General features: G+C 48.8%; 1 protein-coding gene across 1 annotated transcript in view; it reads right to left on the bottom strand.

Moving 5' to 3' along the window:
* Positions 1–4,000: 4,000 nt before the first annotated feature.
* KCNK1 (potassium two pore domain channel subfamily K member 1) overlaps positions 4,001–17,194 on the bottom strand; it is a 42,615-nt gene continuing 29,421 nt past the window's right edge. Inside the window, exons 2-3 of the mRNA XM_080822824.1 lie at positions 8,631–9,026; positions 4,001–5,245 (exon numbers count right to left, since the gene is read on the bottom strand). Coding sequence (XP_080678950.1) covers positions 4,986–5,245; positions 8,631–9,026 — 656 coding nt within the window. The 3' untranslated portion in view covers positions 4,001–4,985. The remainder of the gene's footprint in view (positions 5,246–8,630; positions 9,027–17,194) is intronic.

Here is a 17,194-nt window from a genome sequence, read left to right as displayed (position 1 = left end):
GGTCCCAGTGTTATGGTCACACTGTCCAAAACTGCAGTCACCACGTGGTGTACCAAGTTGGTAGCAAGGGCACAGAGGAAGGCTTTCATTATTCAAGGGAGTCCATAAAAAAGGGCAAACTTCCCACGTTAATGCAGCAATTTAAAGCAATAATGTTTACACAGAGCAAGAACAAAGTAATGCAAGAGTTTCAGGTAAAGTATGCTGATGTCTCTGAGTACCTACTACTTCATTGGTAGGTAGGTTAAATATCTCCCTGCCAATGGACTCGGGCTTTCCAGCCATTGCTCAGAAACGGAAATAAATAATAAATAATAATAAATAAATAAAATGCATGATCATATATTTATATATATATATAGTCACAACATATAAATAATGGAAGAGGATTAAAAAAGACCCTCAAAACTTGATTTCCCCAACTAAAAATAAATAATGTCTAATTCACTTGCCGGAGATTTTAGCAGTCAGGTAAAATGATAGCAAGGCTATACACTCATGAACTTGCTACCTCATGTTGGAAAATGAGATGTTTAGCCTAAGCGAGTTTTTCGGACAACGCAAGTTCTATCTGAAAAACAAGTCTCTTCATGGGGCGCCCGGCTGGCTCCGTCGTCGGAGCATGTGACTACTTATCTCGGGGCTGGGAATTCGAGTTCCATGTTGGGTGTAGAGATTGCTTCAAAATAAAATCTAGGGGACGCCTGGGTGGCTCAGTCGGTTAAGCCGCTGCCTTCAGCTCAGGCCATGATCCCGGGGTCCTGGGATCGAGTCCTGTGTGGGACTCTCTGCTCAGTGGGGAGTCTGCTTGTCCCTCTCCCTCTGTCCCTCCTCCCGCTCATGCACACAAGCCTCTCATAAAATCTTAACAACAACAACAAAAGAGTGTGCTGTCCTGGGGGCTGCTTGCCCCTCCGGGGAGGGCTGTGGAAGGCTGTTCTTTTGTTCTGCGTCCGAGTCTGTCTTTCATGTCAGGCTCCTCTCAGCGCACTTGCTAGGTTAGCATGTGGTTCTCAAAGCAGGTGGCACGGGGCCCACAGACCCACAAACCACACACAGGCAGCTGGGCAAAGTTTTACCGATGTGGAAAATCCATTGTCTCCATTAAGTATTCACACTTTCACAATCTTGCTGGCCTGAGCGTGCCCTGACGTTTCACTCAGAACGGAAAAGCCCGCACTTAAGGGAGAAAGTTGTCAGGTTCTTGGAGTGTTTGGTCATTTTTTTGAAGTATGCAAAAGGGTGGTCAGGCAGCAAACTGTCCCCAGACTCTGAGTGGCCCAGGAGGCCAAGGGGGACGGTACAGGAACTGTGGATGCTTTTCCGGGAACGGGGATACGGTGCTGAGTTGGGTCTGCCTGAATGATTGCACAGCGGGTACTGCCAACGTGCACCATGCCTTTTAGTATTTTGCCACCTAAAAATTACGAGAAGGGCGCTCACTCAAAATCTGAGAACTCCTGGGTGGAAGAGCTCCCCTTTACTGTCGGGGGGGTGGAAACGAGAGGGGGTTGCTTCCTACTAAATGTGCTTCACCACCAGGCTGCAAAGATACTTAAAAACGTTTTTACTTGCTTCTGGGCTCCTTACTGTGTTTTCAAAAGCTGAGTTTGCCCAACAGCTCCTATTAGATAAGTGAGATGTTTGGAAAAATGTCGTCAGCAAACAATTTCCTGTTTTGCCTTCACAGAAAAGGCTTGGATGTACCAAATTTCCATCAAGTAGAACTCTCAGAAAATAATACACCGCTACGGGGAAAACTCGGTATGTGTGAAAAGAGACAGATTGAAAACTGTACCCGGCAGAGTCAAATGCATGGTAAGGTCTGTATGATTTCCGGTTCAGCCCTGTAAGGCAGTTTTGAGTCTCTGTCTCTGAGTGAGAGACAGAGAATCCTCGGTTCCTTTCCAGGCCACGCTTGTGCCAACTTAAAATGAACTCTTAAGCGAATACCTGCTGCTTTTAAGAGGTACTACTGATAATTTTAAAGGGTTAAAAAAGCTTTGCATTGAATATTTCAGTATTTTGCCAGATTTGTAAATACCTCCCTGTTCACCTTCCGGAAGGCTTCCCGAAGGCTGTAGAGTGTGGGCACGAGTGTTTTTCAGGCAAGAGAAGCAACCCCCCGTCTTACTGATCGAGTCATTCCCATTTTTGCCTTAAGTCACACCATACCATCTGTTCAGAAAACATCCCCTTCTCCCAGCCACTCATCGCCCTCTTTGACTTTTGAACAAATCACCTTTTAAATCCCTTGGGGGCGTGATTCCTGCAGAGACCAGCCTCATAAACGGAGTCCTCTGGGTCCAACTTTGTCTGCTCTATTTCCTGTTTTAGCTTTTGGAGACTGCTCCCAGCCCTTGCGCTCCACGGCAGCTGGGAGCTGGAGAACCCTTCCTCCGTCAACACTGGTCCCTGCTCACACTGGGTCTCTCTGCCGCTCCCAAATCCAGATGCCTGCTGGGCGCATGTGACTTTAAAGTCACACACGGGGGTCCTCTCCTTGAAAGACAAAGGTTTCTGCTGCTTCTCTGAGGGCATTCGGTAAGGATTCTTAAGAACTCAATCTAGAAGGGCGCCTGGGTGGCTCAGAGGGTTACGTGTCTGCCTCTCGCTCAGGTCATGATCTCAGGGTCCTGGGATCGAGCCCCGCATCGGGCTCTCTGCTCAGCGGGGAGCCTGCTTCCTCCTCTCTCTCTGCCTGCCTCTCTGCCTACTTGTGATCTGTCAAATAAATAAATAAAATCTTTAAAAAGGAAAATGAAATCCTAAAAAAAGAACTCAATCTAGAACACCCTTGCCCAAGAGCTGGATCCTTGCGCTCATCCCTGACGCATCACTCCGAATCCCCTTGCTAGTCTCACCCCCACCGCCGGCTTCGTCCTCGCTCACCTTCAGCTAGAAGGTTCCAAGGTCCTTTCCCTGCTGCCCTGGGCTCCTCCTGCCCCCCCGCAGGTCCTGCTTCTCTGCTTCTGTTCTCTGATTGACAGCTGGCTCCTCCCCCAGGACCACAGAGCAGCATCTGCCCAGTGGCCAAGGATGAAAAGCAGAGCACAGGACGATACTCGGCCTCACATGTCGCATCCCGCAGGGCGCGGGAGGCAAAGGTTGCTCCCATATCTGCGTGTCCCCCCTTCCCATTAGAAACAACAAAGGCACTGGGAAGGGCATTAAGGGTTAGTGCCTTCTCTGCAGATTCATAAAACTATGCTTTGAAAATTAACTTGACCCTTGCACGACGTGGTGACCTCCTGATTCAGAATCCTCCCTTTCTGCTCTATCTCCTTCTGCGTCGTGTGCCCCTCTCTCCGATTCGTCGCGCACAGCCATTCTGTTCCCGCGCAGAACATAAAGACACACTCTCCCCGTGTAAAACCCACGGCTTCTGCGGTCTTTATCCTGCGACACCCTGCGCTGTGGTCCCTTCGAACACTCCAGACCCTGTCGTGTCCTTGACACATGTCCCTACCCACTGAAGAGTCTCTAGTCCATTCCTTACCCCGTCACCAACCCCCACCTAAGAGCAGTCCCCACTATGGAGACGGTCAGCGTGGGACACACACAGAAATGTGTTTACGGGTAGCGTCACCCAGATCCAGAGGAACAGAACACGTACGGACTCCAGCACTGGGAAGGGGGGGTCTACTGATGGCATTCCGGGGGGCCTGGGGCGGCACGGGGGCTCTGGAGCCGAGGTACTTCCTTCTTAAGGCTGTGTTGCTCGGAGGCCAGACGGGCTCTCCTACAATAAAGACAGGCCAGCAGCCAGCAGCACCAGGCTGATAACAGTGTGCCCAGGGTGGCACGTCACGGAGGTATTTCCGAGCGAGCTCCCCAGGGCTCAGTGATCTCACAGGGTCTTTTTCATTTCGTCTTCGAACGCTCTTAACAGTGTCCTGTGTGCACCATTTAAATGCAGCCTGAACGGCTTCTGTAAGGGAGTACAAACGTCATGTGTACACAGAGGAAGGCTTTTCTTGATACAGTAAAACAGAGGATTGAGACCAGCTATGACTTTTATTAATTTCAGCTTGTAAATGTAAAAACTCTCTGATTAATTTGACAGAATCTGTTCGTTCCGGGTGCCTAGGTTCATGTCCTGGGCTGTGCAGACCAGGTGACTACAAATCACAGCGCACTTTCAAAACAAAGTAACTTCTTTTACGAACCGTATTCTTCGTGAGCGGTTCCCTCCGGAGAAAGGCTTACGAACATGTGAGACACAGGTTACCGTACTCTTACAAAGGGTGGAAACATTTCTTGTAGCAGAATCCTAGAGTAACTCACTCTCAAGTGTATTGTTCCCTTATTTTATTGCAGCGACTGGATTCTTGAGTACAAAGAGAAATCAAAAGGAAAAATATCTACAATCTTGGGTTAAGAAGGATGCTGGGACCCGGTGGCTAAACCGTACGTACAAGATACAAACAGGTTTATACTTGTATGTACACAGTTAACGGTTGCCTAATCATTATAAATAGTAGGTTTAAGTTAGACTCTACAAAAATAATGATTTGGGATGGGCACATGCAAACAGGTACACATACACTCATTTATAAAACACATCTCTATACTTCTCTTTTTTCTTGCTCTTAAATATAAATGTTGCTATTTAGCCTTTAGCTAAAATGATTTAAACGCAAATCCCAAAGTCCCCGATCAAAAGTATAAAACCGGCTTCTACCCACAGCAGCACCCTTCTTCAGGTATCCTTACCTATTTGTAAAGTCTAGGTAATTTTGTCACATGTGAATTACAGGTACGTATCCTGTTTCCTCAGATATCACTCCTCCAGAGTAAAAGCTTGCTTTGTTCCGTTATGTTGTTTTTTTGTGGTGTTTTGGTTTTGTTTTTTGTAAATATTTCAAACAGTAGATATTTGTTAAAAGATCATCTTGGCCTCTACATTCTCATACAAATAATGAGACAAAGGCTCTTTCTCCCTGCCCCGGCCCTGGTGCTCCCGGGACAAGGCAGCAAAGCCCTCAGTTGCCCGCGGAGCCGTCGGGGTGGGCAGAGGACTGCGGGCCCACAAAAGGCTCGTTCTGCTTCCGATCCTCCTTCGGGCCAGCGGCCTGGTCGGCGATGGAGGAGAAGGACAGCTGGTCGTGCTCTATGATGTGGACCCGATCCTCGTCCTTGTCTTTCTTCACGTAGAACATTTTTCTGAATTTTTTCAGCTCGTGGAGCTCACAGAAGGTTTCCAGAACTACCAACATGGCAATGAGGCCAAGGAGGAGGTAACCTGGGTGAGAAGAAAGACAGCGTCTCAGTGGGACCGAGTCACACATGACTTCAGTGGTGACAGGGACAGTGTGCTGTTGAACTAATTCCCCGCCACTTTCCGAATCGCTAGGAATGTTCTGAGGTTCGTGGCTCCAAGAGGGACCACCCAGAGAAAAATGAAGAATGACTTAACGTTCTACACACTTGGGATTATTCCAAATCAGGGTGTAATTTCTGAGAAAACAAGAAAAAGCTGGAGTTGACGTGGCATCGTAAGGAGATGCCACATCCTGTATTCACCCACACCCCAAGGTGACCTGCAGGGAGAGGGCTCTCCACCTCTGCTCCACGATCAGCGGCTCTCAAAAAGGTCACCAGCGCCTGGGTGGCTCAGTCGGTGAGGTGTCTGCCTTCGGCTCAGGTCATGATCCCAGGGTCCTGGGATGGAGTCCCGCGTCGGGCTCCCTGCTCAGCGGGGCATCTGCTTCTCCCTTTCCCTCTGCCTCCCCAGTACATGCTCACTCTCTCACATCCTCTATCTCGAATAAATAAATAATATCTTTAAAAAAAAAAAAAAAAAAAGCCAGTGACATGTCCCAAAGGTTTTTGATTGTCACGAGTGCTCGGAACAGAGCTTGCCACCTTCTTAAGGATTCAATACTTTCATCAGTTTTTCCACTAAAGAGTAACAAGTATTGCAGTAGAAATTACGGTTGAAGCTAGATGAGAATCCCTCTGAGAATGGAGGCTGACACGAAACCGGTCTTCGTGTGGCGATTCGCACCCGACCGGGATCCAACTGCGCACTAGCTGTCCGTGACGGGACAGTCATTTGGGGGGCATGTGGACCACTCACTGATTAACTCCACCAGCTTCTTACTCTGAAATAGAAGATAACCTGTTGATTCAGGTCACGTGCTGTTCCTTGAATTCAGTGATGGGACAGTGGTGACTTTGAGTGAGTTCCAACACATTTAAAATCGGTTTCCAGGAAATAAAAAATTCATCACGGAAAGGAACAGGGAAGTGAAAATGAAAACTAAAAGTAACAAATATCCCAATTTCATGGCCCAGTGGTAAAACACTTGCAGAGGATTTTCAGAAAATAAGTGAACCAGCTACAATGAGCAGCATAATAGGAACAAGGAGGTTGATTGTTTCAAGAACGCAGAGAGACACGGCTCTAGCATCCTGAGAGCCTGGCTGTTAAGTTTTCATGATAACATGGTGTATTTCTGTAACAGCAATAACGGGGATGCTGGGTGGCTCGGGCAGTTAAGCGTCTGACTCTTGATTTCGGCTCAGGTCATGATCTCAGGGTCCTGGGATGGAGCCCCGCATCAGCTCCCTGCTCGGTGGGGGTCTGCTTGGGATTCTCTCTCTCCCTCTCCCACCCCGGCTTGTGCACGGGTGTGTGCGCTAAGATGAATAAATAAATGTTAAAATAAGAAATGGCAATGACGTTGTTGGACGAGTTGACAATTCCCTTCCTTTTCCTTTATGCAGTGTTTAGTCAAGCCCTTGAACGCTGACAAAAATAGCCATGGGGGTTTCAGGCAAAAGCGGTGGGATTTTATCCTATTCATAATCTAATACACTTTTGGAATATTCATTTGCTCTGTTCAGCACATATGCTACGTAGACCGTCTAAAGAAAGCTGGTTCATGGACGCCTGGGTGTCTCAGTGGGTTAAGCCTCTGCCTTCGGCTCGGGTCATGATCTCAGGGTCCTGGGATCGGGCCCCACATCGGGCTCTCTGCTCGGCAGGGAGCCTGCTTCCCTTCCTCTCTCTCTGCCTGCCTCTCTGCCTACTTCTGCTCTCTCTCTGTGTCAAATAAATGGAAAAACAAAACAAAAAAACTTAAAAAAAAAGAAAGCTGGTTCACACAGAAACAAGTGTTAAGATGATCGGCAAGGATTTAGCATTATATGAAAAATTGAGGGAGTTCAACATTTGGACAGAATTTATAGGTGACAGTGAACACAAGAGACAAGCAGCCCTAGCAAACGCAATCGCAGAAACATTCAACTTCTCGAAGTCCTAAAAATCCTACATTAAAACAAGGAGGTAATAGTTTACCCAACACATGAAAAAAAAGTTGAGCTAACATTTATCGGAGCTACTAAATCTGCCACAAAAACAGCCCGCAGGCTGCTGACCCACCACCTGGGAGGGCCGAAACCGCTGTGCTGGGATCACTGTGCTGAGAGTGCACGCCCGGAACGCCGTTTGCAAAGGGCAGGGTTGGCATGTTCTGTGTGTCCCAAGAAAGGGATATTCACTTTGGGCCAGCAATCCCACTTCTTGGATCGATATCCAAGTAGAAAAAATATAAACATATACAAATATTTACTAGAGTGTTGTTTGTAACGTCCCCCAACTGGAAGCAGTCGGAACAGTCAACAACAGAGGCCTGGTTAGATTACCGTAGCGCCAGTGCTCAAATATGCGGGGGACAGTACAAAGAATTATGGTAACTACGGGAAATTGGAGCTCGTGCTTGTAACTATTTGGTAAGCATTTCTGGAACTTGTGTGGTAGCCGGGCACTGTTCAGAGCACTGGGGTTCATGACTGAGGTCTCTGTCCTGGGTGAGCCCCTGGTTTAATGGAGGTGTTAAAATATACATAATTCAACTAAGCATCTTGTCAGGTTGTGACGACAAGACAGGGCCAAGACACAGCATCTGACCGTCGCCTGAGTTCCTCCTGTGATCTCCTGGGAAACGTGACATGAGCCGCATCTTGAAAAATTCTTGAGACGGCAGAAATGAAGACTGTGTATGTATTATTATGCAAAACAGAAGAGGTTCTTGAAAACAGGTTTCTAAGTTCTCGATATCGACATCCAATTTAAAAAAATTGCTTAAAAATTACAAACCACTGGCCATCTGAATTTGAATGCCTACTTTCCACATCCAAAATTCTGAAAATCGTTCACATATATTCTAACTTCTTTGAGAAAGAACCAGATGGACAAATGAGACACACAACCCTTTTAAGATTTTCCCGGCAAACTAAAGAACATGATTAATAGAACAGGCTACATCCTAGCCCTAGTTTTCTGGAACTTAAAATATTTAATAAAAGCAGGCCAATTTTTTTAATTAAAAGCTGGCAATCCGGTATATTCTAGGCGGTGCATTTTTACACTGTAATTTACAATGCCTATTACGTTATTGGTAAGAAATTGATCAGCTATAGCATTAGTCGTTAGTAGGAAATTGATCAGCAGTTCTAAGGTACCTGGAAAAAATAAGACTCAGCAGTAAGAGTTTTGCACAAAGAGCTTGACAATTTATCAATCAGGGCTCTTACGAATGACACTATTCATTGGAAGGTGAGGTGGGGCATGGAGCAAGGAGAGGCCAAAGGGGATGGGGCCTGGGGTCCCCGATACTCACACGTGATCCCAATCTTATAGAGCTCCCTGAACTTCTGATTGTAGCCTTCTCCAGGAACGTAGTCCCCTAGGCCGATGGTGCTCAGGGAAATGAAACAAAAATAAAAGGACTCGAGGAAGTTCCAGTCGTCCTCCAGGATGGAGAACACGGCCGCCGGGATGAAGAAGAAGCAGGACACGGTGACAAAGCCGAGGAGAACAGCGTGGACGATGGCCACCACCTGCTTGGAGAAACCCCAGCGGACGTGGAAATAGAGGACAGGCCTGCGGGTGACGTGGATGGTGACACGCTGGACCACCGCCGTCAGGAACAGGAGGGTGAACGGAATGCCGATGACCGAGTAGATGATGCAGAAGGCCTTTCCTCCGTCCGACAGGGGCACCGTGTGGCCATAACCTGCATGGGGAGGAGGTAAACTGAGGTGAGGAGGAAGGGGAGGGGGCAGAGCACACATCTGTCAACTCGTGTCTGCCTGCCGCCCGCCCCAACCCCTTCAAACCTAGGCAAAGAGTCAGAGCTCGGGTCTGATCCTCTGAAGTCTCGACGGGAGCACTGCACCAAGGATGTCACTGCCCTTGGCAAAATCAGACCGGCTCTTTTCCTCACATCTGAGCCTGGTTTTGAACCTGCTGTCAGGCTGAGACAGAAACACTGTGTGCTGTCCGAGACCATCAGAGGACACGCCTCCTCCCCCAGGCTGATGTCCCCTTGCCCTCACGCCCCCCCCCCCGCCCCTCAGGGATCCTCGTTAGTACCAAACACCAGTCTACACCCGCCTCCACAACAAACCGCTCATGCACTGTTCTAACGGGGGTGGCTGGACTGCGGGCATGTGAAGGAGACTCCAGGAAGGTGCAGACGTCGCCAAAGGAAAATGAAGATTCAGGCACACCGAGCCACGGGACCGAGGCTTTCTTGGCTAACGGCATATTCGGAAACTGTAACTTTCCCCCCTTGTCATTTCCAAAGGCTCCAAGATGCCATAAGTTCCCCCGAACAAACATTTAAAAAACACGTTAGGCCCCCATGGTCCGGACCTACGTCTGTCTGACTTTCCACCAGGTCTGAATCATCACCAAATTAAGCCATTCCCCGGACTCTTCATCCAACAAGGGCCAGCAAGAGAGAAGCCACGCGGCCGCGGGTCGGAGAACCATGTTTAAAATTTCACGAGCACTTCGCCCCACAAGGCCTGTGGTAACACGCCTGAACAAGTTAGTTCAGGAAACAGGCAACAAAATGCCTGTGTGTGTGCGTGTGTGTGTGTGTGTGTGTGTGTGTGTGAGAGAGTGTGAGAGAGAGAGAGAGAGAGAGAGAGAGAGAGAGAGAGAAACTCACATATGTGATTAGGATTAAAATGTGATTTCTAAACCAGATTTCTCCAGCATAGCCTCCTTAAAAATAAACAATTCTGAAAACCCTTCCACTGTGGATCCCCATTTTCTCGGCTTTATGGCAGTCCGTGGGGTAGGGCCCAGGGACGGGTGGTCAGGGAAAGCCTCCCCAGGGGTTCCCAGGGATGGTGTCCGCACAACAGCCGGGGGTCATCTGCCGGCCCGGGAGGCCCTCGGCTGATGAATGCGCTCCAGGGAGTCCCAGAAACCTGCCGCGACTGTCTGCAGCGTGCACAGCCCCATGTGCCCCTTTCCGGGATGAGATCCTGGAATCTTAGATTCTTGAAAGGGGTTCAGAACGGTGGCTTTGAGCAGCCGTGCTCACCCAGCTGCCCCCGCCGTACCGTGCCGGGTTCTGGGCACGGCTGCCGGGGAAGGGGCTAGGCGAGGAGCACTGGGAGAAGAGGAAGGATAGGGGTGGCGGGGCCAATGATGTTCCCACCGCAGAAGGAAGCAGGAGAAATGCAGCTGGTGACCGCGAGGCCCAAGTAAAGCAGCCACGTGGCAGGAGCCAGGGGAGAGGCGAGGCATCAGGAGGGATGTTCTCGTGGTCAGAGATCTCCGGAAAGGACATTGCACTTGACCGTGACGAAGCCACTGGAAAGTGATCACGAAGTTGGTGTCAAAGTACGAGGAGACCACAGAACTCAAGCGGGGAAGCCAGGGAGGCCTTCCACCGGGGCGGGAATTTTGGAGAGGAGTTGAATCAGCCAGATTCGGCAAAAGCCCATAAGTCCATAACTTCATTATGCTTTTTGGTACTATTTTTTATACATTTTCTTTTCTACAAGCGGAATACACCAATTTCCTGCGGCCCACCTCTGCTGTGCCATCTGTTCCAATAAATGACACGATTTCAGTTCTACTAGGAAAAAAAGTAAACAAATGTCCAGTTTTAAAATATTTTAGGATGTAATTTCTACTCTCAAATGACAACAGCTCTTTCCATTAGAGTGCTGACTCTTCATTGACTAAAATGCAGATAATCATGATGAGACTCTAAACCTGTCCCCTGCAGTAATGTCTTTTTAAATTTTTTTAATTTTTTAATTATGTTCAGGTAGCCACTGTATAGTACATAATTAGTCTTTGATGCGGTGTTCAGTGATTCATTAGTTAAGTATAACACCCAGGGCTCATCACAGCACATGTCCTCCTCAATACCCATCAGCCTGCCACCTCTCTCCTCACCCTCCTCCTCCCTGAAACCCCCAGATTGTTTCTCGGGGTCCACAGTTTCTCATGGTTCATCTCCCTCTCCGATTTCTCCCCCTTTGGATTTCCCTCCCATCCCCTGTGGTCCTCCATGCTATTGCTTATGTTCCACAAAGGAGTGAGACCATACGATAATTGTCTTTCTCCGCTCGACTTATATCACTTAACATAATCCCCTCCAGTTCCATCCACATCAATGCAAATGGTGGGTATTCAACCAATATCCCCGATGAACATGGGTGCCAATATACTCAACAAGATCCTAGCTAATAGGATCCAACAGGACATTAAAGGGATTATTCACCAAGACTAAGTGGGTTTTATGCCTGGGATGCAAGGGTGGTTCAATATTCACAAGTCAATCAACGTGGTAGAGCGCATCAATAAAAGACAAGAACCATATGATCCTCTCAACTGATGCAGAAAACATTTGACAAAATACAACATCCGTTCCTGATTGAAACTCTTCAGAGTATAGGGATAGAGGGAACATTCCTCAATATCATAAAAACCATCTTCAAAAAGCCCACAGCAAGTATTCCCATTGGGGAAAGGCTAAGAGCTTTCCCCGTAAGATCAGGAACACAACGGGGATGTCCACTCTCTCCACTACTGTTCAACACAGTACTAGGAAGTCCTAGCCTCAGCAATGAGACAACAAAAAGAAACAAAAGGCATTCAAACTAGCAAAGAAGTCAAACTACCCCTCTTTGCAGCAATGCATTATAAAAATGCATAAAGCCAGTAATATGTTCCCACTAAGAGATTTAAAATCACCAACGTGCAAGATGACTCACTGAAAGCCTGTTTCTTCTCCTGAGGTTACATAGATAATTCTGGCTAATGGAAAATAAAAGTGTTAAATTTACATTCCACTGGTATCGCGCCTACACTTCCGGTGCAGGCCAGACTGGGAACTAGCCCCTAAGAAGAGCGTCCAGCAATTCTTTTGCAACGGACAGCCCTGACTGCGTCCGACGGAAGCCTTCAGTGCTACTGAATTTTAATGAAGTGGTGAATAATTTACTCAAGTGCAGTCAATTGAACCCCCAGACGAATCACAAAGCAAGGCTCCTCTTTTAAAACCTTCTATTAAAATCCATTACAAACCGCGAAGAATGTTGCAAAAGAGTAGCAAACCTTACATAGCTGGTGTTCTCTGCTGAACCTGGGCCTTCTGGTTTTTCTGGTATTTAAGTCCTCCTGAACAAAGTCCAAGACAGAAAACCTTTGTGGGCTCCTACTCAGGTCATTAGAGCAAGTCACCGACGGGCAACTTCTTCCCACACACGTTTCTGAGAGAGGGGCAGTTGGTTGCTACGCCTCTGGTTGTGATCCCGCCCGTATAACACAGACTGTCATTTATTTACATTATTTAGCATGATCTAGTACAACATCTACACTTCCCACTCAGTTCGCTTGATACCTGCTCAAAAACCATCTACAACAGAAGCTCAACCCCTGAAGTCGAAGGCCAGTAGAGATATCGAAGTAAATTACGATGTTTCCTCTCCTGTACAGCAGAGTGTAATTTGCGATCCTGGGTTCCCACTTACTCCTTATCCCTCTCCCACTGAGCTGTGAGCCCCTGATGGGGAGGAAATCCTGTCCTCCTCTACTGTGAGGCTCTCCCGGCCCTCCAACCACGGTGCCATCCAACACACAGGAGGGCGACAAACTCACTGGCAACGAAGAGTCTTCTGGTCATGCCGACCTTGCTATTTTCATCGTGTCTTTTGGTTGCAGTAAATTTTCGTTCCTAGGTTTCAGTACGCGGTTACCTTCCAGACACCCCCCACACAACAGGTCTCCGTAGCTCCTTGTTTTACTGCAACACTTTTCAAAGACTCGCACGTGGGTGAACTCTGTTCATCCCTTCCATCTGGGTCATGGACAGGACAGGGAACGTCCAGCTTCTCTCACTTTGCTTATAACGGAAGTTGTTTAGGAAGGTGAGAAAACCGCCAGCTCCCAGCAGAGGCCATCCCCAGGAGTCCACACACCCAGCTCCTGGGTGGTATTTGCACAACGGCGCTCACTTTCTGGCACAAGCATGGAGTGCACAGACTTGCAGGGAGGACTGGCCCTCTGTCCTGCCGGCTCCCCTACCCGCCTCCTACCACCCGGGCCCACTTTTATGTGGGTAGGTTTTTGCTAATAGTGCTGGGAACACTACCATATTTTTTCTCTTGGCCTTCTAGAGTCGACACAGAATCTTTCACAAATAAACAAGTCCTTTGGCTCCAATGATTCTGACTCAATAGGCAGTTTTTCGTTGTATTCTACTTGTTGCTGGCTGTGCCGAAGTACTCAACCAAAAATATTTCATTTTTCTCATTTTAAACTTTAGGTAAGGAGTCTGGCCAACTTAGGAACTCCTATTATGGATGCTTTCTTTCGGAAGCATTATCCATTTCCTGCAACTCTGAAACAGGTACTTTTTCATTCTATGTCCCAAATAAATAAATAATACTGTCTCTCCATCATTTAAAATTTACTTTCATTTATTTTTAAAAATTTATTTATTTATTTATTTGAGAGGGAGCGAGAGTGAGCATGAGAGAGGGGGGCAGATGGAGAGGGAGAGAGAGAAACCCAAGCCGACTCTGCATTGAGCGCAGAGCCCAACACGGGGCTCGATCTCACCACCCCGAGATCACGACCTGAGCCAAAACCAAGAGCTAGATGCTTAACTGACTGTGCCACCCAGGCTCCCCCCCACCCCCCCGCCCAACCCCATCATTTTTAAGGACATATATCCCCGCAATGTCCTCTCTCACGCTAGCCTCTCTGAGTAATTCTTGCAAGCCAAGATCCGCCATGAGGCCCTGCTTCACAAAACGGAAATGCGGAGGAAGGCGTGCACTCAAACGATCCATCCTCCTTTCTGCCATTCCCGATGAGAGGCCAGTAGGACAGCCCAGCTTCCAACCCACCTTGTCTTCCCGCGTGAGCCTAACCACATCATTCAGTTTTAATCTGGAACATTCGCGGGAAGATACTCTACGTCACGGTAGTAGACTGGAAATAGTCGGCCAAGGGCATTGTTTGCTAATTGTCATAATTATACGTGTGCCCTATGGAAAAAAGCAGGTAATCATCCCCACCTGCCCCCACCAGCTTGTCCAACTGTACCATCTGCTGAGCACTGTGACTTACGGTCTTCGTTAGGTTCCTAGAGGCAGGAAAAGGGAGCTCACGACCCACTACCCAATATGAGGCTATAACCAAATTATGTCACATTTTTAGTACAGCGTTCCCAGAATTCCAAGCAGTTGCATTTCTTGTGGTTTCTACGGGAAGGAACAGGCCAGGCAGGGTACGCCGGCTGGTGTGAGAAGTTTCAGCGTTGGGGCAGAGATGTTGTCCCTCGTGGCCCAGCATCTGGCCTTGGGGTCACCAGGGCAGTGGGACAGTAGCTCGGAGGGTGAGAGGCCGAGAAAGGAGGAGCTTGGGGGCGTGGGCTCTGGGTTGGTCGGGTTGTATCTGGAAGGTGGGCTCACAGGTAAGCCCTGTTTTCTCTAGGACTGGTTGACCCTGGGAAGGGGGGGTTCCTTCAGGAGCAGCAAGGCCCCAAGAGGTCAAAGCATCAAAATAAAAAGACAGAATACAGGAGAACAAAGCGGGAGGCTGGTTCTGGACAGGCATGCGCAGAAGCAATACCGAGCCTCCGGGGCCTGTTGTATTAAGCACCCCAGGGAGCATCCAGTGACCTGGATACAGGCGCGGGGAGATGTGCCGGACAGCATTCCGGGAAGAGGCACAGCACATGGCCCGTGAGTAACTGTCCCTTCGATACTCTGAACTCCTAGAACCTTTACGGTGTCCCGGTGTTTGTTACTTGTTAGCTCTGGCTTCCCCTGAAGACCTGAGCAGAGTGTTCCAGAGAGAAAAGCAGGGCGGTGGGTGGGTGAGGCCCCAGGTGGTGGGCAGGGGCAAGATCGGCACGCAAGTCCCTCTCTTACAGAAAAGGAGACTCTAATTAGTTTAGCGAAGTTCAAGCAGGCCAGGGAGGCAGAGCTGAACCCTGTGTTTACCAATCTTTTCAGTCGGGGCCCAGCGGCTGTGGCGAGGAGGAACAAGGGAGAACAGAAAGGGGGTGGCGGCTGATTCCCCAATTACCTGGGAAATAAAAGCTGGAGAAATCCCTGGTTGTTTCCAAGGAGAGGAACCCTCTAAGACAGATGAGACCTAGGACAAGGACCGCAGCGCTCGGCTACCTTACGCTGGGACCTCCAGAAACTCCCCGGACCTGGTGACCCAGTGGCTCCGGGCCAGGGACAAGCTACGGGGACAGAGCACTGACTTGTCCCGATCCCGGCTGGACCTGAGACTCCCGTTTTCTGGTTCACGGTTGCCTTTGCCTTGAGGTCACTCCCAAGATTTCTTTCCACTTTCGAAATTTCATCTAAGTGAAATCATTTCTGATCTCCTGGTCCCGATCACAGAAGTCAGGGGCTTATCCATCCTCGCAGTGAGTGCAGGCCCCGTCACCTCCCACAGACACGAGCACCTGTGCAGAGGCGACAATGCCGTGGACGGGCCCGGCATTCCCATACCAGCTGCTACTGGGCACGCGCGCCCCGGACAGCAGTCCCTCTGCGTCCCCTGCGGAGGGGTCGGCACACGGGCTCGGGTACACACTGCCACCCACCTGTATGTCACACAGGGACCCACTGTTGCACCGCTGGGACACCTGCAGAAACAGTGAAAACAGACTCAAAGTCTGATCACTGCGGAAAATGGCACAGCCGAAGAGGCACCCGTTAGATTGTTTTTCATTATTTCATTTTATTGTTTTTCATTATTTAATTTTATTTCCCTTCTCTCCCACTCCTGACCATTTCTTAGGAATTCTGGCAGCAGGACAACCAAGCGAAGCTGAAGAAAGCAACAGAACAGTGGGTCGAGCTTTTCCTAGAGCCCCAATATTTCAGACAAGGCTTCCCGATCTATTAACTGAAGCGGTTTTTCCTCCACCTGCCACTTCGCTCAGGTTTGCCTTCGGGTCTGACATAATCATCCCGCAGCCATGACCACCATGGGGTTTAAAAGAGATCCTAGTGGAAAGGCCTCCCAGTGATGCACTCTCAAAACAGGCTTTTAAGCTTCCTGCTGTCGGCATTTCTCCCCGGGCACAGATGCTGGGCAGACAGCTCAGGATTTCAATTTCTTTTGCCCTGGGAACAGTTGGGCACCTTGCCCTGTGGAAGACAGGCTCAAAAGGTTAATAGAGAAAATGCTGGATGACAAGAAGACACACCATTTACTTGACGCTGAATTTCCGCCTCCCACCCCTGCAGATCATCAAGGGAGATCTTGCCTGGCCCAAAGCTTGACTTCAGATTAGAAGAAGCCACAGTGGTCCCCAACTGCCACCTGGTGAAAAGGGGTGGGGGACACCTAGACATCTGCTGAATCCAACCACGGTTCCATGCCTCTCTTTATAGGGTCTCAAAACAGTGATGTTCCAAGGGTTCTAGGGGCTCTGGGAGGAAAACACAGGTGTCCGCCTGGCTTGGTGGGAAAATCTCCACGTTTTTTAGAGGGAGAGAGGTTCCTGAAATAAAGCCAAAAAAAAATTTTTTTCCCCCTTTTCCATCAGAATGTAAAGACTCTGAGGCTCGAACTCTGAGAACACCGGGAGGAAGGTGCAAACAAAGGCCACACTTGTCAACTCAGCAGAGCTTGGGGAACAGGAGTCCGATTTCCTAGACGGAGCCCTGGCTTTGCTCCCCACTCGCTGTGAGGCCCCGGGAAACTTTGTGTCTATATCTTCCTCATCTGTCACGTATGAGTCATACTTCCTACCCTCATGGAGGGGTCCACGAGGTTTACATAAAATAACCCACATGAAGCAATTAGCACAGACGCTGGTACGTCCGAAGGGCGGGGAAGGCAAACTCCTCTTCTGATGCCAAAAAACATCGCTAAAGGAATCATCTCGACAATAAG

The sequence above is a fragment of the Martes martes genome (genome assembly GCF_963455335.1).
Source record: "Martes martes genome assembly, chromosome: 14".
Taxonomy (NCBI): Eukaryota; Metazoa; Chordata; class Mammalia; order Carnivora; family Mustelidae; genus Martes; species Martes martes.
The sequence above is the reverse complement of the archived record's forward strand: the minus strand, read 5'-3'. Positions and strand labels throughout refer to the sequence as shown.